This window comes from Panthera tigris, chromosome B4, assembly GCF_018350195.1.
Source record: "Panthera tigris isolate Pti1 chromosome B4, P.tigris_Pti1_mat1.1, whole genome shotgun sequence".
NCBI lineage: Eukaryota > Metazoa > Chordata > Mammalia > Carnivora > Felidae > Panthera > Panthera tigris.
In genome coordinates, this window is record NC_056666.1 from 115492534 (window position 1) to 115518231 (window position 25698).

The 25698-nt window shown below is 40.6% G+C and overlaps 1 protein-coding gene across 3 annotated transcripts in view; it reads right to left on the bottom strand.

Annotated features, from left to right (window-relative positions):
- The window catches only part of LOC102955427 (uncharacterized protein C3orf20 homolog), a 192238-nt gene that overhangs the window by 86349 nt on the left and 80191 nt on the right, over positions 1-25698 (bottom strand). For all 3 annotated transcript variants that reach the window (XM_042992917.1, XM_042992916.1, XM_042992915.1), the window contains 3 exons: positions 24369-24612; positions 13813-14110; positions 8175-8291 (listed from right to left, as the gene is read on the bottom strand). In XM_042992917.1, the coding sequence (XP_042848851.1) occupies positions 8175-8291; positions 13813-14110; positions 24369-24612 (659 nt within the window). The remainder of the gene's footprint in view (positions 1-8174; positions 8292-13812; positions 14111-24368; positions 24613-25698) is intronic.

A 25698-nucleotide genomic window follows, 5' to 3' on the forward strand; every position in this document is an offset into this window, starting at 1 on the left:
TCCTTTCTTTTTTCCTTTTGAAAAGTCTGGCTAGGGGTTTATTAATTCAATTAAATATTTCAAAGAACCAACTCCTAACTTCATTGATCTGTTCTATTGGTTTTTTTTTTTTTTTTTTTTGCTTCTATATTATTTATTTCTGCTCTACCTTAATTTGCTGTTACTTTTCTAGCTCCTTTAGGTGTAAGTTTAGGTTGCATATTTGAGATTTTTCTTGCTTCTTGAGGTAGGCCTGTATTCCTATATATCTCCCTCTTATGGCTGCCTTTGCTGCATCCCAAAGGTTTTGGGCTGTTGTGTTTTCATTTGTATTTGCTTCCATGTATCTTTTTATTTCTTATTTAATTTCCTGGTTAGTCCATTCATTCTTTAGTAGGGTTTTCTTTAACTTCCATGTATTAGCAGTCTTTCAAAATTTTTTCTTGTGGTTGACTTCAAATTTTATAGTGTTGTGGTTGGAAAATATGCATGGTATGATCTCAGTCTTTTTGTATTTGTTGAGACCTAATTTTGTGACCCAGTATGTGATCTATTCTGGAGTATGTTCCATTAGCACTCAAAAAGAACATGTATTCCACTGCTTTAGGATAAAATGCTCTGAATATATCTGTTAAGTCCATCTGGTCCAGTGTGTCATTCAAAGCCATTGTTCTCTTGTTGATGTTATGCTTAGATGATCTGTACATGCTGTAACTGAGGTGTTAAAGTCTCCTGATATTATTGTATTACTATTAATGAGTTTGATTGAATAATAATATCAATTATATTATTATTGATTTATATATTTGGCTGTTCCAAATTGGGGGCATAAATATTTACAATTGTTAGATCTTTTTGTTGGATAGACCCCTTTATTATGATACAGTGCCCTTCATCTCTTGTTACAGTCTTTGGTTTAAAATCTAGTTTGTCCAGGGGTACCTGGTGGCTCAGTTGGTTGAACGTCTGACTTTGGCTCAGGTCATGATCTCACTGTTCGTGGGTTTGAGTCCTGCATCAAGCTCTGCGTTGACAACTCAGAGCCTGGAGCCTGCTTTGAATTCTGGGTCTCCCTCTCTCTGTGCCCTTCCCCTGCTCATGCTCTGTCTCTCTCTCTCAAAAATAAATAAACATTAAAAAAAATTAAAATCTAGTTTGTCTGATATAAGTATGGCTTCTCTGGCTTTCTTTTGTCATCCATTAGCATGATAAATCATTCTCCATCCCCTCACTTTTAATCTGCAGGTGTCTTTAGGTCTAAGATGAGTCTCTTGTAGGCAGCATATAGATGGGTCTTTTTTTTTTTTAATCCTTTTTGATACCCTATGTCTTTTGGTTGGAGCATTTAGTCCTTTGACATTCACAGTGATTATTGATAGATAATGAATTTAATCCCATTGTATTACCTGTAAAGTCAATGTTCCTGGAGATTTTCTCTGTTCCTTTCTAGTTTTTGTTGCTTTTGGTCTTTCTTTCCCACTTAAAGAGTCTCCTTTAATATTTCTTGCAGGGCTGGTTTAGCGGTTACAAACTCCTTTAGTTTTTGTCTGGGAAACCCTTTATCTCTTCTTCTATTCTGAATGACAGCCTTGCTGGATAAAGTATTCTTGGCTGCATATTTTTCCCATTCAGCACATTGACTAAATCATGCCACTCCCTTCTGGCCTGCTAAATTTCTGTGAATAGATCTACTGCTAACCTTAATTGTCTTTCCTTGTAGGTTAGGGATTTCTTTCCCTTACAGCTTTCAGGATCCTTTCCTTATCTTTGTATTTTGCAAATTTGACCACGAAATGTCTTGGTGTTGGCCTGCTTTTGTTGATTTTGATGAGGGTTCTCTGTGGCTCCTGGATTTAGATGTCTTTTTCCTTTCCCAAATTAGGGAAGCTTTCAGCTATAATTTGCTCAATTAATTCTTCTTCCCCTTCTTTCCTGTCTTCTTCTGGGAGTCCTATGTTATGAATGTTATTATACTTTATGTAGTCACTGAGTTCCCTAAGTCTACCTTTGTGATCCAATATTTTTCCTTCCCTCTTCTTTTTAGCTTCATTTTTTCCCCATAATTTTATCTTCTATGTCCCATATTTGTTCCTCTGTTTCTTCCATCCTTGTATTCATTACTTCCAGTCGGTTTTGAATCTTGGTTATAGCATTTTTTATTTCAGCCTGGCTAGTTTTTGGAACTTTTATCTCTGTGGTAAGGGACTCCCTGGTGTCTTCTATGCTTTTCTGAAGCACAACTGGTATTCTTATGATTGTTGTTTTAAATTATGGCTCAGGCATATTACTTATATCTGTTTTGATTACATCCCTGGCTGTGACCTTTTCTTGCTCTTTCTTTTGGGATGAATTCCTCTGTCTTGGCATTTTGTTTAGGTCTCTGTCTTCTCTGTGTTAGGAAATACTGTTATGTTTCCTGTTCCTAAGAGTAATGCTGTATTAAGAAGAGGTCTGGGCTCTTCTGTCCTGGGCCTGGTGCTTCAGGAAGTGTTTCTGGTGTATGCTATGTGCACTCTGCTGTTGTGTTTTGGTTGCTCTTTCCCTCAGGTCAGTCCTTCGCAGAATTTCTCTTTACCAGGAGTGGGGAGTGTTTGGACTTTGTCCAGTGTGAGTTTTAACTAGGTGAAACTGTAGTTTTGGTCTGCTTGTTAGAAGAGGCTAGATTCTACTACAGCTGAAGCTTTGCAGCACCTGGCAGTCAGTGAACTTGGTGAATGCAGGAGAGGGATGCTTAGTGCTGGTCTTCTGTGGGGAAGGCACCACTGCTGCTCTGGCTCTCAGGCACACTTGCCCTAGTAACAAAGTACCTGCAGAGTATAAGGGGGTCAGACTTGGATTGAAGTCTATCTGTACTTCCAAGATGTGGCCTCTTTTCTCCCTCTGGCTGTGAAGTTTGTTCTCTTAGTCCTCAGATTGATTTCTTGTGTGTTCCAAATGATTTGATATTTATCTAGCTGTTATCAAGGGACAAGGCGAGCATAGGGTCCACCTACTCTAGAACACTCCTCTCGAATAATCTTTGGTCCTGGCCTCTCACAGAGCAGCCAGTAAGCCTCCAAAGAGGCTTCATTAGAAAATGAAGAAGGAGGAAGAAATTGGAGGAAGAACACATCTTGTGCACATGCCCACAGAGATATAAACAGATAGGGTGTTCCTGGAGCTCCTGTGGGTGCACACCTCGACCTCATTCTCTGTTTGCTTTCACCATGCCTCGCTGGTGGAGCACACAGACACAGTGGGACACACTGCAAGTTGGCTTTGCTTCCTAGGAGAATCCATTCTGCTCTGGTAAGTCCCAGAAAGTTCTCAACTTCCCCTGCTCAAAGCCACCTCTTATAAATCCTTTTACTCTCCCTGCTGATGAAATGGTAGATCCCTGCTGAGTAGAGAATACCAAAGCTCTGAAAAAATGTTCTTAATATGCACTGAAGAGAATATCATAATTCTTGTGGTTATAGTTTGCCCTAAATAGGTCCATGCTGTCTGAATGTGGTAGCTAAGGCCTAGAGAGGCCTCTAAGTGTCCAAAGGGCAGTGACAAGGAAGTCGTTTACAGCTCAAGAGCTTCACATTCTGGCTTCTATGGCCCCTTGTTCCACGTTGCTCCATGTTTATGTGAGTTCTAGAGAGTGAAAGCCCAATCTTCATGCAGCCAGACAATGTGTTTGTATTTCTAACCCACACTTGAAGGCCTCAGAACTCCAGCACAATTCCCTAAGAAAATACTACTGCAGTTTTAGTGTATTTTTAAGTATGAAAGAAACCCCAAAGCTTTGTTATGTTAAGTGTAATAATAAAATATAAATGTGCTAACTTATCAGCACAAATAGATCTGACCAAGCAATATAAATAAAGCAAAGGATGGGGGGAAAAAAACTTGTTAGATGCTAAATTTGCTTAAATTGATAATTCATTCTATTTTAGTCTTTCAACCTGACTAAAAAAGAGTTTGGAACAGAGTACCACGTTAACATGACTTTATTGCTCACTATATAATGAGGAGTCCCCATATTTTAAATCATTGTCCTTGCCATGTTAGGGGTGAGGAGCAGAAGAGAACAAAAAATTGCACAAACCAACCCTCTTAGCATCTTGAAGCAAACAGTCGACTCACTTTCTGTCTTGTCCTTTTAAAGTAGGAGTATGGATAGTTCCATCATCCACTTTCCTCTCTTGTATTATAACATACCTCCATCATTCTACTGATCACATCAAATCTTACTACAGTATTTGTTCTAGCTTATCTATTTCTCCTCCTGAAGACAGGGATCACGTCAGAACAGATGGAACAATGTAAAACTGTGCCCTGGCAAATTGGAAATGATTCTCCACAATCTTGTCCCTCTTTAGAGCTGTGGGCAATGCAAATCCCATCAACTAGCACATTTGTATATGAGTGAACACCTTGGGTAAAGAATTGATCCATCCCAATGCATCTAAGTAAACAGCTGAAATGGATTTTCAGCTGGGTTTTCACAGTGCTCTTTGCAGGCTTTTTGCCTTTGTTACATTGTGAGGAAAATGAGGGTTAATATATTATGGACAATCACCTCCGTTCTCTGTACCACTTTGCCCAAAGAAAAGTGGCAACATTGGAACAATTCTACACCTCACATTTTTTCCTTGAAAAATAAAGAAAACAATGATTCTGCCATGCTCTGAGAAGAAAGACAGAGCCATTCCCCAAGGCCCTCAGAAAGCCATCTGGCTGCAATCTTTCCCCGGAGGTTTTTGGCCCAGAGACAAAGCACACTTGTATCAGATGGATCAACACTGTCACCCAGTGGACAAACAGGTAGGTGGGCTGAGGCCTTAGCTTTGCTCTTGGCTTGGCAGCCAGCATTTAAATAGGACCCTGTTTGTTTTAGGTGATCGCAAAATATTTGTCAATATTCTCCTACCTGGAATTGGGAGGATCTCGGCTAAAAGGACTTTGATTTGGCTGTCACGGATGAATGCAACTTAAGGAGGACATACATTTTCATTTTGCCCATGATTTTTTTTTTTTAGCCACTAGTAAATTTATAGGAAGCATAGACTATAACCAACCAAGCAGGTCTGCTAAGACTCACAGGCGTAAATAGGCTTGCAGAAGCAGGGAGGTATTTGATCACCTGCCAGGTACTGTGGGAAGATTTCCCTACCACAGAATAAGACTCATTGTTCATTGTTCATAGTGACAGTGGATGTTTACTTTGAAAAGTAAAAAAAAAGGTGGGTTTTTTTTTTTTGGTGTATATGTGGACTGAAATCTGAGGTTATTCCCTTTACTGGAGGGAAATCAGTAGATGTGCTCTTGCTATCTCTGTTTTGTATACATCTCAACAGACATGCGTGGATGTAGCCTCTGCCCCGTTTCTCTCTTCCTGCATCACTGTAGTCTTCACTGTCATTTGACGCTCCCAACAAACAGGCTTACTTTTCATGTTAAGGTGCAAGGCTCTTTGCCTTAAGTCTTTCTTGCTAAATGTACCTTTAAATTAGTTTCTTCTCCCCAGCTGGAACCCATAAACAAGCTGAAAGCATTCATCTGGTATCACTTTCACTTCTGAAGTAGTGGGGGCTGAAACTTCACTTTGTGGGAAGATGCTTTTGTAGCATCTTGATTAAAAGTAAAGTCTCTGTTTATTGGAGGGAAATCTGGATTTGAATCCTTATCCCACCACTTGCTAGCTAGCTCCTTGGCCCTGAACAGGTTACTTAATCTCCCTAAAGATTAGTTGCCATCCCTATTATCAGGAACAATATTAGCACCTACCCCCTCAGAGGTTAATTCCTGCTGTGGGGATTTAGATAGGAAAATACAGATGAGTAACAGCACAGTGCCTGAGCACATAGGAAAAGCTCAATAAGCATTAGTGTTAGTGTTATCATAATTATTACAATGACAGCAGTCATACTTATTATTACTAAAATGCAATTTTTATAAAGTATCTCTAGCCTAGCAGATGAAACCATGATATTTTTTGGGCTAGAAGGATCCTGAGAGATTATCCAGTCTATTGCTCCTCATTAAAATCATCCAGGGAAGTTTAAAAAAACATTGAAATCTCAAATAGCCAGATGAAAGAATGCTTATTATTTGAGCCCTTTCAGATGAAATCTGGAAAAGGCAAACCTAATCTATAGCAACAGAAAGCGGATCAGTGATTGCCTGGGGATGAAGGTGGAAGGACTACAGCTAAGGGGCTGAGGGAAACTTCCTGTGGTGGAGGCAGTTCCTCAAGTATGCACATTGTCAAAAGTCCTCGAAACTGTACAATAAAGTGGGTGTATTGTATGTGAAATGTATCATAATAAGGTTGATGTAAAGCTGATACTCAGGGCCCCTGGGTGGCTCAGTCGGTTAAGCATCTGACTCTTGATTTTGGCTCAGGTCATGATCTCATGGTTCGTGAGTTTGAGCCCTGCTTCGGGATCTGCACTGACAGGCATAACCTGTTTGGGATTCTCTCCCTCTATCTTTCCGTCCCTCCCCTGCTCATGTGAATGTGCTCTCTCTCTCAAGATAAATAAATAAACATTAAAAAAAAAAAAAAAGCTGATGCCGATCTCATCCAAAGGAATTCTGATTTAACTATTCCAGTGTGAGACCCAGAAATCATTTTTTCATGCACCTAAGGCAGGAGCCAGTGGTGAGAGCCACTGATCTAATTCGGTCCTGTATGCTTGCCAATGAGATCATCCCAAATATGTACAGCTGGTTATAGTGGAAGGTGCAGGACTAAAATCCAGGTCTCCAGATTCCTTGTGCTCTGAGCCTTTGCCTTTATTAATAACATCCCTTCTCCCTGGAACATCCCTCTCCTTCTTACCTCTCTGTATCAAAACACTTTTAGGTTCAGCTCACATCTCATACCTCTCAGCAAGCTGCAGACTGCACCGCACCCCCCCACCCCACCCCGCCCTTGGACTAGGAGTCCCTTGGCAGCAGAGACTGTGGCTTTTTTTTTTTTTTTTGTATTTGTATCCGCAGTACCCAATATTGTGCTTGGCACAGAGCGGACATTCCATACACATTTGTTGAACTGAAAAATTGGTGGAAGGGAATTAACATTTATTAAGTATCCATGATGTGCCAGGAATTGAAACAAACACCTTATGCACATTATCTCACTGAATTTTTATAATTTTATGAGTTGGTTACATTTTCCCTTTTTGTAAGGGAGGAAACAGGCTCAGAGGCTTAGTAATTTGCCCAAGGTCATATAGCCAGCAAATAGTAGAACCAAGGTCTGGACTCAGGTCTTTTTTTTTTTTTTTTTTTTTTAATTTTTTTTTTTTTAAACGTTTATTTATTTTTGAGACAGAGAGAGACAGAGCATGAACGGGGGAGGGTCACAGAGAGAGGGAGACACAGAATCTGAAACAGGCTCCAGGCTCTTAGCTGTCGGCACAGAGCCCGATGCGGGGCTCGAACTCACGGACTGCGAGATTGTGACCTGAGCCGAAGTCGGACGTTTAACCGACCAAGCCACCCAGGCGCCCCAGGTCTGTTTGTTTTCAAAGTTCATGCTTTCTGTACTGTACTGGGCTGACTCAGTCACGGTAGTTACTCTGTTCAGTCTTAAAATATGGATATTATGTATCCTATCTCCTTGATTAGGTTATAATATTCTTAAATGCAAGAATTAAATTTTAGCATTTATAATCCCATATCTACTCAGGAGGTAGAGGATTTGATCACCTCAGTGTTAACAGAGTTTTTTGATTTTTGTTTTTTAAGTTTATTTATTTATTGGAGAGAGAGGGAGAGAGAAAGAATGAGCAGGGAGGGGCAGCGAGAGAGAGAGAGAGAGAGGGAGAGAGAGGAGAGAATCGCGAGCAGACTCCACACTGTCAGCACAGAGCCTGAAATAGGGCTTGATCTCACAAACCATGAGCTCTTGACCTGAGCTGAAATCAAGAGTAGGACACTTAACCAACTAGCCACCCAGGTGCCACCAGATAATCCAGTTTTTAACTTCACTAAAGTAACCATAACAATAACCCAATAGTTATAAGAATATCTACAACTATTAGTCAAGGGGGTAGTCAAGGGGGTACCAAGGAAGTTTGTGATTTGAGCTTATCTATTTCCTCATTCTCTCCATTCTTTTGTGTACTCTATGAATAATCTCGACATCATGCACAACATCATACACATATACAACATAGTAGGTTGGTTAAAAAAGTCATATATCTCAAAGTACATACCAAAAAAATTCCTGGAATGACATTGTGCCTTTGAACCAGAAGTGGACAACTGTTGCCAGTAAATTTAGATGCAGAGGTGATGTTGTATTTGAGCAATCGAAAGGGATCTGAACAACTCTAAAAAAGCAAAAAGTTGTAAAGACATTAAATCCCAAGTAAAAAATCCCTTGCTCCATTCAGCAGTATTTGTATCTGAATCAACAATTCTAAACTCTATTCCTACCACTCATCAGGAATGCCCTCTTCAAAAACTCATCAAAGACCTCTGTATTGCCAAGGCCAGTGGACATCTTCATGTTTCTTCTATTTCTTGACCTCTTTAAGACATTTGAAATTACTGAACAGTCCTCCTTCTCAAACTCTTTCCTGGGCTTTTCTGGTCCCACTCTTCTGTTTTCTTTCTCTATGTGTTCCATCCTAGTCTTTGTCATGCATAATTTTTTCTCTACTTCTTTAAGATTTTTAAAAATTAATTTTTGAGAGAGGGGAGAAGCAGAGAGAGAGAGGGAGACAGAGGATCTAAAGCGGGCTCTGAGCTGACAGCAGAGAGCCCAATATGGGGCTCTAACTCACAAACCACAAGATCATGAGCTGAAGTCAGATGCTTAACCACTGAGCCATCCAGGAGCCCCATCGCTACCTGACTTCTAAATATCTAAAATCTCCATTCTTGCCTCCTGCTATTCACTCTCTTAACATACCCCTTTGGTCACTCATACTTTTAACTACTATTTCTGTCTACCAAATGTCTTCCAAAGCTAGTGCCTTCCTCTGAGTGTTGGACTTGTGGGTTGAACTGCCTACTTCTTGATGTCCCATTTTGATGTCACTCTGGTACCCCCAACTCAACATGCCCAATCTGAATTTTTCCATCTTTCTCTTCATTCTTTTTAAAAAAAAAATTTTTTTTTAATCTTTATTTATTTTTGAGAGAGAGAGAGAGAGACAGAGTACGAGTAGGGGGTGGTGGGGGGTGGACAGAGAGAGAGGGAGACACAGAATCTGAAGCAGGTTCCAGGCTCTGAGCTGTCAGCACAGAGCTTGAAGTGGGGCTTGAACCCATGAACCATGAGATCATGATCTGAGCTGAAATCAGACGCCCAACTGACCAAGCCACCCAGGTGCCCCCATTCTTTTTTTTTTTTTAAGTAGGCTCTACACTCAATGTAGGGCTTACGTGACCCCAAGATCTAGGGTCACAAGCTCTACCAACTGAGCCAGACAGCCACCCCTCTTTAAACATTCTTGTGGTAGCCTAAAGATGTCTATAAATTCTTTACCACTCTACCCATCAAGAGATGGAGGTCTGTTTCCACTCCCCTTGAATCTGGGCTGGCCTTGTGATAGGTTTTGACCAAGAGTATAACTATATAACTTTTGAGGGCAGGCCTTAAGAGATCTCCAGATTCCATATTCACCTCTGGAACATTCCTTCTCAAAATATGGACACTGCTTTGTGAGGAAACCAGAATAACTCTGTAGAGAGGCCTTCAAATAGAGGTCCCTGGCCAATAGCCATTCTTGAACTCCTAAATGTCAGCAGTACTACCTGCCAGCCATGTGAATGAGGCTATTCTTGAATCCTCCAGCTGTACTCAAACTGCCCAAGCCAGTGCTATGTGAAGCATATTCCGGTCATCCCTGCTAAATCCCGAGAGGGTCATGAGTAAACATGTGGTTGTTGTTCTATGTTTGCAAGTTTTGGGGTGGTTTATTACTTGGTAATGGATAACAAATATTTCTTATCCTTGTCCTTCTGAATTCCCTATCTCAAAACAAAATAGTACCGCCATTCTTCTAACTGTCCAAACAAGAAGGTAGAAGACATCTTAAACTCTTCCCTCACTCAACATATCAAGTCTTACAGAGTCTCGCTTCTATCCATCATTCAGACTCAGCATCCTTTTCCACTCCCACTGCTACTGCCTGATCATTTCTCTCCTGTGTAAATTGCGATAATAGGTCTCTTTGTCATTCCAATCTTTTCCAGACCATTCTGTCAAAATGATCCAACTAAAATACAAAACCTCTTACCGTCACTTCTGTGCTTAAAACCCTTTAATGACTCCTCTTCCTCTTCAAGGAGAGTTCAAATTCTTTATCAAACCTCATAGTCTTTCACTAACTTCTTTGGCTGCTAGCTTCTCAACATGCACCCCCTAATACTGATTCATTTCCTATTTCCCAGATTCATCCTACAGTTTGCTATCCTTTTGCTTTCCAACGTACAGTTTTCCAATGTGCCTTCCAAAATGCCATTTGTGGTAAATATTCACCCAGTTAATTCTTACTAGTCTTACTAGTCCAGCAAGCCACTTCTTGTCTAAATGCTCCATTGATACTTCTGACCAGGCACTCATTTCAACATGTCATGAGTCATGACTGTTCTCTGGATTGTCTTTTCCTTGAGGACAAGATCAGAGTCTGGTTCATTTTGCTATCTCAAGTTATTATCACACTCCCCAGCATGTTGTAGGAACTCAGTGAATGTTTGTTATCTGAATCAATAAATATACAGAATTGTGCTATCAAAAAGTTTCATCCTCAAGTAGATATTAGGAGCACTGGGGACTTATTTCGTCATTATTAGAAGGATTCAGTGAGACATGGCTCCTTTTATCAGATGCTCTGGTCTCTACGATTCCTGCTGAGCATACATACGAAGCCCCTTCCACACCTCCTGCCTCCACATGCCTGGATATGAGGTGCTGGATATGAGCCATTCCTCCCAATCCATTCATCTCATTTGATTTCACTCTTGCCCCCCTAAGCCACTGCTTTTCCTACTCCACAATGCTATATGGCAGAGCGTGGTGCTTAAGAGTGTGCTTCCTGGAGTAAGACTGATTCGTGTGAATCTCAGCCCCACCGCTTTTTAACTGAGTAACCTTGAACAAGTGACCTAACTGTCCTGTGTCTCAGTTATTCACCTGTGCTCAATGGACTCATGTGCAGAGAGCCAGCCATTTGCAATTCTTTTGAGAACTAGATGATATTCCGGGTAAATAGTGGTTGCAACACAGTAAATGCTCAATAAATATTGCTTTTTTGATCTTATTCTGACTTTGTCACTTCAGATCAGTTGAACAAACATTTCCTGAGTGTCTGCTAGATGCCAGGTATAGAGGGAGAGGGGGATGGCAGGTACTGTTTGCACCAAGGATATTAGAGTCCTTGGGATTTGATGCACATCATTGTCTTTTTCAGTGAAGAGTTGAACTCTTCCTAACTCTGGTCTTGCTCTCTCATCCACTTGGCTTGTCTGTCTCTTCAGGGGAGCCCTAGCTCCATTCACAAGCCCATAGTCCCAGAGCATCTCCCATGAAACTAAGAAAGAAGTAGCAGTGACCATATACCCCCATAACTGACGTTTAGGCTAAAAAAACATTTGCTCATTCATTGGTTCATTTATTCATTTGACAAATAAATTTTAGATGTTAACCATGCACTAGGCCCAGTGATAGGCACTAGGGCTACAATGGTGACCAAGACACGGTCCTGCCATCAAGAAGATTCCAACTGTGGGCAGAGGAATCTGGATTCAGTGTAGGCTGGAAGGGTGGGGCTGCCACTCCCAGAACCAGTTCTCCCTGAGCTCCCAGAACCCATCCCACACACTCTGTGGCTCAGGCTACCCTTTTAGGAGCTTTGTCTACACCCTTGAGGCTTCCATCAGAGCATCTGGTGAATTCTCATTGCTGTCCAGCTTCCAAGTGCAGCTTAACAATTTCACCATTGTGCAGGCCTCATGGTTCCCTGGTTAGGTGGAATGAAAGAGAATGAAGAGAGAGCCAAGACCCTAGTCTGACCAGGCAACCTTTTTGATGGAGACTGGAGTTCTAGGGTGAACTTTCTGTGTTTTACAACCTTCCCCATTCTTATTTGTATTCCCTTTAGGGCCTCTGGTATGAGAATATTCCCTTCATTTTTATGATCTAAAAAAAGAATCTACTTTATGGAAGTCTAGGGTACCCAGCCAATTACACCCATATTCTCTTTCTTCACCGTTTAGAGTTACAAAATGACATGTCAATTTCTTGCAAGGTTGCTATCAATTCTGTTAGATGAAATATTTCCTTCATCAAAACTTACCTTTTAAACTTGTTTGTTTATATTCTACCTTTTTAGCAAAAGATGCAAGGAGATTTATAGGAAGCAAGAATAGTATAAGAGAAAATTATAAATAAAAAAAAATTATGATGAGAAAATTTCAGTATCAATACAAGCTCTGGATCCAAAATAAGAAATGGATTTCAGATAAGTGGCCCATAAGTTCTTAATCTATTGCTATAATTCAGTTTAAAACTTTTCTCTGTACTTTCAGGCCAAGTAAAGAGAGAAACCCAGTTGGGTACCAAAAATCTCATTACCGGGAAAGAGGAAACATACAGGATCCTCATGGGAAGTAAAGCTATTCTAGCTTCTCATTCAGAAAGACAATTTTCACATCGGGCTTCATCTAGGGGAACACTAGGCCTGGGGAATATAATGTAACATCCCTCAAAAGAAGCTCAGGGCTATTTAGGGCAATGTCTTAAAAGCCCAATCAGTAGACGCAGCCCTGCAAGAGGTGACACGGCCCTGCCCTCAGCTTCCACATGCTTCAACCTGATGCAGAACAAGACCTGAACCCTGCAGAGGTTCTTTAATATGTCCCCTGGGGCCATTGCTGGGGTTGGAACAGGGAATTGGTCAGGGAGGGAAGAGCCCCACTGGGAGGGGCCCTCCATGTCACATGAAAGAACTTGGACGTGGCCTGAAAGGAAGTCCTTAGAAGATTTTAAGCAGCAGAATGATGCAGTCGTGTCCATGTATTAAAAAGAGCACCCCGCAACGTGTAGGAAATATCACAGGCACCAAGACCAGAAAGCAGGAAAACTAGTCAGGCCACTGGAGAAAATCAGATGGGAGATGATGAAGGCCTGAAATAAGCAGAAGCAGTGGGACTGGAGAAAAGGCACAAATAGGGAAAAAAGTGACATAGTGATACAATCAATAAGACTTAGAGAATACTCTTGAGGGGAAAGGTTATCATATAGAAGAGGCTTCATGAGTTACTGCTCAGATCCGCTGGTAGTAGTTACCAGCAGTGCAGTCAGGAAAAAGAGTTAGGGCCCAGTCTAGGCTCAGTTGAAAAGAATGATGGATCAGTAATGTCCACCATAGATGCAGAATGGTAGGATGTTGGCATGCCTGGTATTTACCATTCCCAGCCTCTGGCAAAAGAGGCATAAAAATGTACTGTGTGTTTCAAAATGTGCATACTGTGTAATTCCATGTATACGAACATCTAAAACAGATAAAACTAATTTATGGTGATTGAAGTCAGAAAAGCGGTTACCAGGGGTGGGAGGCAGGGGGATTGCTGACTGAAAAGGGCCAGAGAGAACTTTTTGGGGTCCGGAAATATTCTATATCTTAATCTGGCTGGTGATTATATAGGTATACACATACACAAAAATTCATTAAGCTATATGCCCTTAAGATTTGCGACCTTTATTATATGAAGGTCATACTTCAATTACAAAAGCAGGGGAAAAATTCCTCCACAATCTTTTGTGTGGCTGAGGAAATGTATTAAGATGTAACATGCAAGTAGACATTATTCACAGTTTGTCTTAATACACATGATACCCACCTGAATGCAAGGCATGCTTTTGGATCTGTTCAGTTTCCTATACACTTGGGCCATTTCTTTTATAGTCTTGTCTGTTTCCTTAGCTGAGGTCACGTGGACTATAATGACCTGATCCACGGAGGACAGCTGGGTGCTTATAAGGTGATCATACTCCAGGTCTGTCACTTCAGGGATGCTGTAAGTGCCACATTGGCATGTGCCCCCTTCCTTCCCACACAGTGTCCTCCTGAGGACCACAGGACAAAGCAGCTGGGAAGCAAACCATGCATCCTTGCTCTCAATGGGAGGAAGAGGAAGCCTAGAAATGTAATGGTTAGAAATCATGTTTAAAGAACTGAATAGACAGAAAAAACATCACTTTGAAAAGAACCAAAGTGGCTACTTTGGTAAAGCATTTACATTTAATTCTGGACAGAATTTTATGTGTCAGCACACTAAAATACTTGTCAAAACACTGAAAGAGTTCAACGTAAGGCTTTTCAGTTATATAAGCACTTGTGGCTCTGAAACAGACATAAGCTATGTCAGTTCAGAGGAATTAATTAATCCAAATGATTGCAAATAATTGACCAATAAGGATGAGATTTAGAGCGTTAATTGCAGTTTAACAAATGCAAGAAGAATGCATTGACTCTGGTCTGTAAGATACTTACTTCATTCCCTCTTACAAGTGGGGAAAACTGGAGCTCAGGAAATTCAATAACATGACTAAAGCACACAAGTAGTAACTGATAGAGCTGGAACGTGAACCCGTGTGTATTTTTTTCTGTTACAACACTGCTGTCTCACTGACTGGAAGTGAAATATCTACAGAATACTTTTGAGTTGATTTATGTCTATTAATAGACTGGATAAATTATGTAACCCAATAGCCAGAATGGACATCAGAAAGCTAAATTTGGATCTGTCATCTATCACTAACTCTCAGTGTCACTGTAAATCTTCTGACTTTTTTATGCTTCAGTATTAACATCTGTAATGTAGGGATAAGTTTCCACAAAACTTCTGGGAGGGTATGAGGCTTATAAAAACAAACTCTGTGAATTTTAATTACACCTAAGGAATTTTTGTGTGATGTTGAAATTTGTTAAATAAAATATTTTAATTAAGTTACTGAAAACTGGCATTCCTGGTAGCTAGAAGAGTATTTTTTATTATCATTAAAATATTCAGTGTTGGCTTCATCTTTTCTTTTTTTTAATTTTATTTTAAAAATTTATATCCAAATTAGTTAACACAACCCCTCCAGTAAACCTGTTTGTTCTCCGTATTTAAGAGTCTCTTATGTTTGTCCCCGACCCTGTTTTTATATTATTTTTGCTTCCCTTCCTTTGTGTTCAACTGCTCTGTGTCTTAAAGTCCTCATATGAGTGAAGTCATATTATATGTCTTTTTCTGACTAATTTCGCTCAGCATAATACTGTCTAGTTCCATCCACATAGTTGCAAATGGCAAGATTTCATACTTTTTGACTGTCGAATAATACTCCATTGTATATATATGCCACATCTTCTTTATCTATTTATCCATCAGTGGATATTTGAGCTCTTTCCATACCTTGGCTATTGTTGATAGTGCTGCTATAAACATTGGGGTGCATGTGTCCCTTCGAAACAGCATACCTGTATCCCTTGGATAAATACTTAGTAGTGCAATTGCTGGGTCAAAGGGTAGTTCTATTTTTAACTTTTTGAGGAACCCTGTACTGTTTTCCAGAGTGGCTGCACCAGTTTGCATTCCCACCAGCAATGCAAAAGAGATCCTCTTTCTCCGCATCCTCACTAACATCTGTCATTGCCTGAGTTGTTAATGTTAGCCATTCTGACAGGTGTGAGGTGGTATCTCATTGTGGTTTTGATTTGTATTTCCTGATGATGAGTGATGTGGAGCATTTTTTCATGTGTTGGTTGGCCATCTGGATGTCTTTTTTGGAGAAGTGTCTATTCATGTCTTTTGCCCATTTCTTCACTGGATTATTTGTTTTTTGGGTGTTGAGTTGGATAAGTTCTTTATAGATTTTGGATACTAACCCTTTATCTGAGATGTCATTTGCAAATATCTTCTCCCATTCCATCGGTTGCCTTTTAGTTTTGCTGATTGTTTTCTTCTCTGTGCAGAAGCTTTTTATTTTGATGAGGTCCCAATAGTTCAGTTTTGCTTTTGTTTCCCTTGCCTCCAGAGACATGTTGAGTAAGAAGTTGCTATGCCCAAGGTCAAAGAGGTTTTTGCCTGCTTTCTCCTCAAGGATTTTGATGGCTTCCTGTCTTACATTGAGGTCTTTCATCCATTTTGAGTTTATTTTTGTGTGTGTGTAAGAAAGTGGTCCAGGTTCATTTTTCTGCATGTCGCTGTCCAGTTTTCCCAGCACCACTTGCTCAAGAGACTGTCTGTCTTTTTCCATTGGATATTCTTTCCTGCTTTGTCAAAGATTAGTTGGCCATATGTTTGTGGGTCCATTTCTGGGTTCTATATTCTGTTCCATTGATCTGAGTGTCTGTTTCTGTGCCATGTTGGCTTCATTTTCTTTACGCTGAACCTGAGGAACTTAGTAAATGTGATAAATGCCCAGTGGTGTTTTTTGAAGTTGTGCTTTTCAAAATATCTTGATTCTTCCCCTTGGTAGAAGCACATTTCTGAGAAATGATGATTATATATTTCCTTGTGATAATAAAACCCACACATGTAAATATAGTATGTTATTTCAGTTCTTGCCTTCATGTTCTACCCAACCTATTTTCAATGTCACGTCTTTTTCCCCTCCTTTCCTGCCATATTGTTTACTAGTGAATTTAGAAACAGGCCAACTCAGAAATGGACCTTCGTTTTTTGGAAAGAGAGGCAAAAAATTTCAATAGAATACTGTTGCTCTGAAACCTTCAGAATCTGAGTGCTTCTGTATTCATTATAGTAAAAGTTTATATATAAGCATATCAGTGTGTGCACATAGACCACTTTACATACTAAAAAAAGAAAACAAACAGCTGTGTACATACCACCAAGCTTTATCAAATCTTAGTATTTTACTACATTTGCTATATATTTTTTTTTCATTATTATAATTTCAGATACAACTTATAGCCCCAAGGACATCTCCTGATTTCACTCAACTTTTAACTCTGATTTTGATGTATGCCATTCCCATGTATGTTACATAAATATATCATAATTCATAATCTATCAGGGTTAGGGTTTTATTTGCAAGCAGCAGAAACAAACTGGCCAATTTAAGCAAATGCACAAAAACAAAGGAATGCACTAAAGAGCTTAGAAAATCTTTGGAAAGGTGGAAGAATCAGGCTTGCAGGGTCCACTGCCAGGGAAAATGTCCCCAGTCGTGCTGTAGAACTTGTCCAGTTCGGACACCACAGCCACAGCTGTTGGACTGACTCTGCTGGTGGACCCTGCTGACCCAGAACACTGTCCTGAGAACAATAGCCGGCACAGCCTCTGGGAGCCATGTAGAGCTGATGCCCCTTCCTGCCTGGAGGGTCTGGGCAGCCCCTGCAGCTGCATGGAAATCTGGGCCAGGTTCATCGGATTGGTAGAAACTGGGTCATGTGCCTAGGGCCCAGTTTCAGAGGGAACTGAGAAAGCAAAAATCTGGCATTGTGGTCATCTATACTGGAAGTGTGCTCCACTTTGGCAAGTAGAGGAGTTCTCAAAGATAGAAAGTTGTTTCAGAGGCTGGATGGTCAAAACAAATGGCAGTTGTCCACAACAAAAAATTTAAATATCCTCTTGGTTATGGACATTTAGGTAGTTTCCTATTTTTAACTGTTGCAAACTGCTACAGTGAAATTTTTGTACATTTCCTTCTTTTGTACATAAGACTTTCATTTTAATGTAGTTAAACTTATCATCCCTCTCCCTAATTTTTGTGTTTTTTTGTGTGTTTGGTTTAAGAATTTATTTTCCTGCGCCCGGGTGGCTCAGTTGGTTAAGCCCCTGACTTTGGCTTAGGTCATGATCTCACAGTTTGTTTATTGAGTCTGAGCCCCACATCGGGCTCCCTGCTGTCAGCACAGAGCCCACTTCAGATCGTCTGTCCCCCTCTCTCTGCCCGTCCCACACTTACACTCTCTCTCTCAAAAATAAACATATAAAAAAAGAATTTATTTTCTATCTCAAGGTGATGAAAACATCCTCCTTATGTTTTCTTCTAAATATTTTATTATTTGGCTTTTCATATTTAGCTCTTTAATCTGCTTGGAGTTTATGATGGGTAGTAGGAATATAAGATAGGTAAGTAGGTAGATAACCAATTGTCCCACCACCATTGATTGAATAATCCATTCTTTCCTCACTGGTTTGTATTGCTATCTCTATTGTATATCAAATTTCCATATGTGTCTGGGTCTGAACTGGGCCTCTCTATTCTGTTGCATTGATCTAACAAGTCTGATGCCCATACCACAATATCTTTGTTACTATCACTTCCTAAAAGGCCTTGAAATCTGGTCAGGCAAATCCTTTCACTTTGTTTTTCTTCTTCAAATGTATTAATGCTATTTCTACAGTTAGCTACCTTATACCTCAAAGAACACAATGATTAAAAAAAAAAAAACTTTTAGCACGTATGATTTGCTATACAATATGAGTGTTAAAGAGTAACAAGAGATCTAACGATACCACCTTTGCAAGTGGCTGGACAGTAGCAGAGAGCTCTGAGAGCAGGACAGGGAGTTACCATCAAATAATTCAGGCGTGTTTGGATTTAAAGTTCTGATCTCCATCCTGTAAAGAACAGGCTGCTAGAATTCCCAGACCCAGTAACACCCTCTTGTTTTCACATGATCACTTATTCCTTCATCCCCAGCTTCACCTACAAGGACCCTATAACAGGTGAACACAGAGCATACCAACATCAGAGGCTCTGAAGAGGCATTCTGAGCATCCCTGATTAATTCTAATGTGTCAGCTAGTGTGACTACCAACCAAGCTGCTTGCTGGCCTGGAGACTTGGTCTGCTCATATTCCTAATATTCATGGGGCAGGACACCACCCCACCATTATTGGACTTAATTATGAATGTGAGGCCTTGGGGTTCTGAGTATTGGCCACTGAAAACCCACTAGGCAGGGAGGGGTACACACACACACACACACACACATGCGCACGCGTCAAGGTTTTAGCACTCTCTACCACCCCGTAACTCCCCAATGTGAGGCAGTTAACATAAACCAGTGAGAGTTAACATAAACCAGCTGTCAGTGAGAGATACATACTATCTTATTTTATGCTTAAGAAATTCAGATTGGCTCTCTATACCTGTTGATATATTGAGAGTTTTAGTAATTTCCCTTACTGTTTGACAAGCTTATTTCTATTTTAGCTAGCCCACAGACCCAATTCTTAGAGGACTGAACTGATTTCTTTCTAGCACATGGTTTCTGGGCCTTCCTCGTGGTAACTTTGTCTTTCCATTCCCTTCCAATAAGTCGGCACTTTCTATCATGATGCACATTTGAAGTTATAATCGCCAATGCAACCATCAGATAGTAATTTATTGAATAAAGCTGAAAAGAGGAGTAAACAGATTAAAAAAATACATCCATTTAAATTTTTTAAATGTGTGTATTTATAAACTTTAGTAACTGTTAAGGTTTCACATGCAGAGTTTAATGCACAGGAAAATGCTGGTAGTATAGTAATGTTTGGATGTCCCGAAATGCTGAAAGAAATGAAAAAATACACAAACGCATTAAGGTATAGCTATAGGTCAATTAACAAACCTATAAAGTCCCCATAGAGTCACATTCTAGCTCTAATTTCTCCTGTTAAGCACAAGCAAGTTGCTATATCCTTTACAGTGTGGTTCACAGTCATTACTGATGGGGTTGAACTACAGGAGTAAGTTTACATATCCCTTTGTCTACAGGACCATCCATCTTATCAGGAAAGTATGCAATGTGCTTCAAAGAGTAAGAACCGAATTTTAAAGTTTATTTATTAATTATGAGCAAGAAAGACAGAACACATGAGTCGGGGGTGGGGGGACACAGAGAGAGAGAATCCCAAGCAGGCTCCACACTGTCAGGACAGAGCCCAAAGCAAGGCTTGATCTCAGGAACCCTGAGATCATGACCTGAGCTGAAGTCAAGCGCTGGTTGCTTAACCAACTGAGCCACCCAGGTGGCCCTTAGGTGTTTATTTTTGAGAGAGTGAGCAGACAAAGGAGGGGCAGAGAAGGAGGGACACAGAGGATCCAATCTCCCTGCTAACAGCAGAGTCTGATGTGGGGCTTGAACTCATGAACCGCGAGATCATGACCTGAGCCAAAGTCAGACACTTAACCAACTGAGCCACCCAGGCGCTCTAAGAACAAAATTTTATTTTATTTAAAAAAAAAATTTTTTTTAACGCTTTTCTTTACTTTTAAGACAGAGAGAGACAGAGCATGAACGGGGGAGGGGCAGAGAGAGGGGGAGACACAGAATCGGAAGCAGGCTCCAGGCTCTGAGCCATCAGCCCAGAGCCCGACGTGGGGCTCGAACTCACGGACGGCGAGATCGTGACCTGAGCCGAAGTCGGCCGCTCAACCGACTGAGCCACCCAGGCGCCCCTAAGAACAAAATTTTAAATATGAGTGGAGTAGTACCTGTGCAACATAGTGCAGTGTTTTGCATAGAATGCTGCTAAAGCCAAAGCAGTCTATAAATTAAAATGGAATTCAACTCCAGAACTTACTTTGAGCACTGTCTGCATAAGTGCTGTTTGACAAAAGAGATGAAATCGGCTACAGCGTGAGGCAGCATATAAGCAGTGTTCCACTGTAGGTTTACCTACTGTAGCAGTCTGTATGAATGACAGTTTATAAGTGCACTAATATTAATACATCCTTTCCCTAACTTTTTATGCTTTGTCTCTAATTTTGCAGAAAATGTATATTTTATTTATTTTTTAAAGATATTTTAAAAGTTTATTTTTGAGAGAGAGAGCAGGGGAGGGGCAGAGAGAGAGGGAGACAGAATCCCAAGCAGACTCCGTGCTGTCAGTGCAGAGTCTGATGTGGGGCTTGAACTCAGGGAACTGTGAGATCATGACCTGAGCTGAAATCAAGAGTCAGACGCTTAACCAACGGAGCCACCCAAGGCTACGTTTTAAATCATGACATTTGTGGTGGACATTAGTGAACAATTTTTTTTTAGTTGAATACCAGGAGTCATTTTCATCTTCAACCTTCCTAATAAGACCCCAAGTTTATTTAATATCTGCCTGTCCCTTTTGTAGCCCAGCTGCCTCTGGACCAGCTGACCCCATGCTAAGCTCCAAGGATGGGCCCTGGATGGTTTAGGGCAGTGAGACTTTTTTCATTTATCCAGCCACGGCCACTGGGGAGAAGGTCAGAAACATGTGACACCAGACATAGTTTATCCCAGGCCTTTTGTTTGGAGTGCTGGGAACAAAGTCCCCCTCTCTTCCATGGTGGTTGTTCTGAGTAGATATGAAGCCTGAAACTGTTCGAGCATCTTTTTCCTGCTCACAGACTAAGCTGATGCATAAATGAGGGAAAGGGGGATGGAGTGGCCCAATGCCTCCCTTGTAGCTCTACCTCTCGATTTACAAATGTGTTAAGTGTCCTTGTTTGAGTTGCATTCTCTGTTACTTGCCCCCCAAAGAAAGCATTCTAATTAACATAACACGTAATGTAATAGGCCTTAGAGGTTTTTACAGTCATTATAGTAAGGTTTTAGCAAAGTTGAAGTAAACCTGAGTGTGTTCAATACACTATATCTTAACTGAATGTCTTCGAATTCTTTTTTTCAATTATTTATTCCATCGTTACTCACCCTGAGGATTCTAAACGTACCTGTTCTTAAGTACTTTATAGATTTGCTCTATTATTTTAATTTTGTCTAGATTGAATCCATCTTTTGACTATTGATTTTTGGATTGTCTTTGTTAGAATTAGCTTTCTTTAAAATTTTTTTTTTTTTAATTTGAGAGAGAGAGAGAGAGAGAGAGAGAGAGAGAGAGAGAGAATCTCAAGCAGGTTTCATGCTCAGCGCAGAGCCTAACAGGGGGCTTCGTCCTATGTTCCCGGATCCATGACCTGAGCTGAAATCAAGAATCAGATGCCCAACTGACTGAACCCCACAGGCGTCCCAAAATTAGCTTTTTTGATATGTTTTGGAATTTTGGATTCTAGGCTCATCTTGAGTGGAACGTTTTTCCTCTCTCTTTCTGTGATGTGTGTGTATCTGTGTATTGAGTGTGTGTTGAGTATGTGTATTCTTAACTTTAAGTCTTTCACAATCTTGTGAAGTAGGTATTATTACCTCCATTCTACGGATAGAAAAACAGAGGCTTAGAGAGGTATGTGATTACCAAAGTCTCATAGCTTGTACACTCTGCTAATGTTATCAGGACATTATGCTGTATTCCCTCTGCCAGGTGTCAGCCTGTCCTCCATGCACAGGATTTGGCTGGAAATTGAATTGGAGCATGGAAACCATATGTAGAAGTGATGGACATAATAACACGGATTTTCTCATGCACAGTGCTTAAGCCTTTAGGCTTTTTTTATTTCAGGATTTAGAGTTCAACGACAGATTTAAAAGTTTCCATTAAGTTTTTACAGAAATAAATGGGGTCTTTATTAAATTAATATTAATCTCTTCAGATGCCATTGCAACATATAACTGAGCCATAAAAATAATTCTACATTTAAATGTGAAATGATTATGTTTTGACTTTTCACAGCAAATTTGAAAGTCTAAACAAACATTTTAGATCTACCTCACATAGTGTCTGCTTGCTGCATCACTGCAGATTTTAAAGCATTTACTTAATTTTGCTATTTATACCCAGTTCTGGCATGGGGTCAAGACCCTCTGTGATCTAGCCCCAATCCTGCTTATCCTATCTTCCATACCTGAAGCACGAGCAAAACCAAAGTGCTCAGCATTCCTCTGATTTGCCTGCACTGTCCTCTCTACATGCCTTTGGTCAAATTTCTGCTCTCCTGCTCGCTAGCTGTGTCTTTGAGGGGTGGAGATGGCGGCATGGGATTAATTATAATTTTACCCCTTAGGTGTGTCATGAGAGTTAAATCCGGCAAGTACAGTGTTTTGCATGGTACTTACTGTATAGTGAGTGCTCAGTAAATGTTAACCATTCCTGACATTATCAGTACCATCACTGTCCTTATAACATGTCTCTCCCCCTAGAGTACCATCTCTCCCTACTTGCATATCCAAATTCTCCCCATCACTCCAGACCCTATTCAAAGTCTCCTGGAGAAAGTCCTTTAAAAAAATCTCTCCCTCCACAAAACTCCAGCATTCTATCTCTACTGCTCTGGTAGCACTTTCTTCCTTAGTTTCCATTGATTAGTGGTACAAATTAATACTTTGAAGTTTTTGGAGGACAAGGACCAAGTCTTTGTATTGCTGATTGCCCACATGCCTATAGGTGGCAGATGACAGTGTTTGGTAGAATGAATTCATTCCGTGCCCAGGTGTCAGGCAGCATGGCTTGCTTAGTGGCACTCGTGAAGTCTGCTAACAATGCTGCAAATACAAGAAATGTCCCCCTCATGGTATTTGCCACTTTTCTTTATTTTTTTAAAAAATAGTGTTTATTTTTGAGGGGGTGGAGGGGCAGAGAGAGAGAGAGGGAGACACAGAATCTGAAGCAGGCTCTAGTCCAATGTGGGGCTTGAACCCACAAACTGTGAGATCATGACATGAGCCAAAGTCAGACACCCAACCAATTGAGCCACCTAGGTGCCCCATTGCCACTTTTCTTTAAATTTATTGTTTTCAATAACGTACTGAAGCAATATTAGGATTGGGAACCCTAGGGATTTTCAGCTCCTGGCCATCTTGGCAGATTATCAGCCTAGCTGGCCTGCAATTCACTCGGTGGTAGGGGAGGCGGCTTCTCCTGTGGCTTCCAAAGGCTGCCACCCAGTGTAGATTCCAGTATAGAGACCAGCCCACTCCTCCAACAAGCCCTCCCCTCTCCCCTGCCACCTGGACCTGGATGGAGGTGATGGCTGGGCCTTTTCCACCTGAGGTGAGAAGCATCCCTATTTGGCAGCTAGTCCCAGAGATACAGATGCAAAGAGAACCTGGCTTTTTATGTTGATGAAGAAAACAAGGGCACATTTCTCTCAGGAGAACTGCATGAGACACCAAGGGAAGCAGTAACTCCTGGCCCTCATTTACCATCCCCACACAGAGAGTCAAGAGTTTCAACCCAAATATAGGGTCAGGTTTTAAACATGTACTCACCAAAGAGGTGAAAACAAACTGAGTCTTGATTCCTGATAGATTCAAATTCCTCTACTAAGTGGGCAGCCTCTAGGGAAGCAGGGTGGAGAAAACTCAAATGCTTGAATCTAGACATATAAACGTGTCCCACGTTTAGGAAAAACGTTTCACTGATAGCATGTAAGTGGCAACAGCTTAACCCACCCTGCTTAGAAAGAACTCTTGTGTGAAGCAATTTAACAGGTCTTGCTCAGCATTTGAAGGTGGACTGAATGACATCCATCTGAAGCTCTTTCAAACATAACCTGGACTATGAGTTAAGACAAATGAGGCTGGTACCTGAGGTACTGATTGCTGACTGGGGTCTTCCGGATGCAATAGAGAGGCGAAGGCTGAAAGATACCTTTCAGTTTTAGGAAGGTATTTTGGTATTGAAGATACTCCTTATTCTCATCTTTTTCCTTTGTACTTTGTTTCAGAGGAAATTTTGCTGATGTTTCTTTTTGTTTCTTGATCACTTTTTGTTTCTTGATCACTTTTTGTGGCGACTTGGGTATTTTGCAAATGTACAGGGATTCAATTCCTGAAATGTAAACAGAATATACATCACTGAAAATCTTTAGTGGACCAGGGTATGTGTAGGCTGAGCTGTATGGGTTAAACTGGCTTCAATAATCTGGATGGTCCTTCATCCATTTACAGAAGGGCCTTTCTGTTGTTTCTCTCACTTTAAATGTACTTCTTGGTTGCCCAGGGGATACATAGCATCTATGTAATCAGAAAAATGTCTAGGTTATCAACAAATCTAATCCATGGGAGTTTGATTGTCTGTGCTTATCTTGTGCCAGATAATGTGCCAAACACTTTAAATGCACTATTCGACTGAAATAAGTTCCCTCTTGAGGTGAGTACTCTTATTTTCATGATATCACAGATAAGTCCACGTACACTCAGCTAGAAAAAGCCAGACCAGGCTTTGAACAGATCTGTTTAATTTTGAAGACTGTGCTTTGACCATGCAATAGACCAGTGCTTCCTAGACTTTTTTTTTTAAAGTCACACAGAAAATTGTAAACTGTTGACCCCTATACATGTAGATTCTTATCACAGGAAATATGATATAAAAGAGAAAATACAATGTATTGGTATGGCACGTTGTGGTAAACATGGCATGGCAGGTGGAATCAACTACCCAGGGGGCTCAATCACCCCAGCCCAGCCACTGGCCTAAGGGCTGAGGATATCCACTTCTTAGTACCTGTGTAAAACATTTGTGGCAAATCCTTTGGGAAACTCTACTATATATAATAATGACTAGCAAATTATTTCCTCAAATGGAGGAGCTTACTTTTTGGATGTAGCTTACATTCAATCCTCATTATTCACAGATTCTGTGCTTATGAATTTGCCTACTTGCTAAAGTTTATTTGTAACCCTAAATCAATACCTGCGGCACTTTCACAGTCACTTGTTGATGTATACAGCTAAGCAAAACTTAAGTTGTATCTTGCATTTTCCCAGTTGAGCTTGAACAAGGTGATGCTCTGCCTTCTTGCTTCCACTCTCACGCTGTAAGCAAGTGTCCTTTACGTGGTCTATTCAGTGCCAATGTTCTTGCATTTTTGCGCTTTTTGTTGGTGATTTTGCTATTTAAAATGGACTGCAGGTG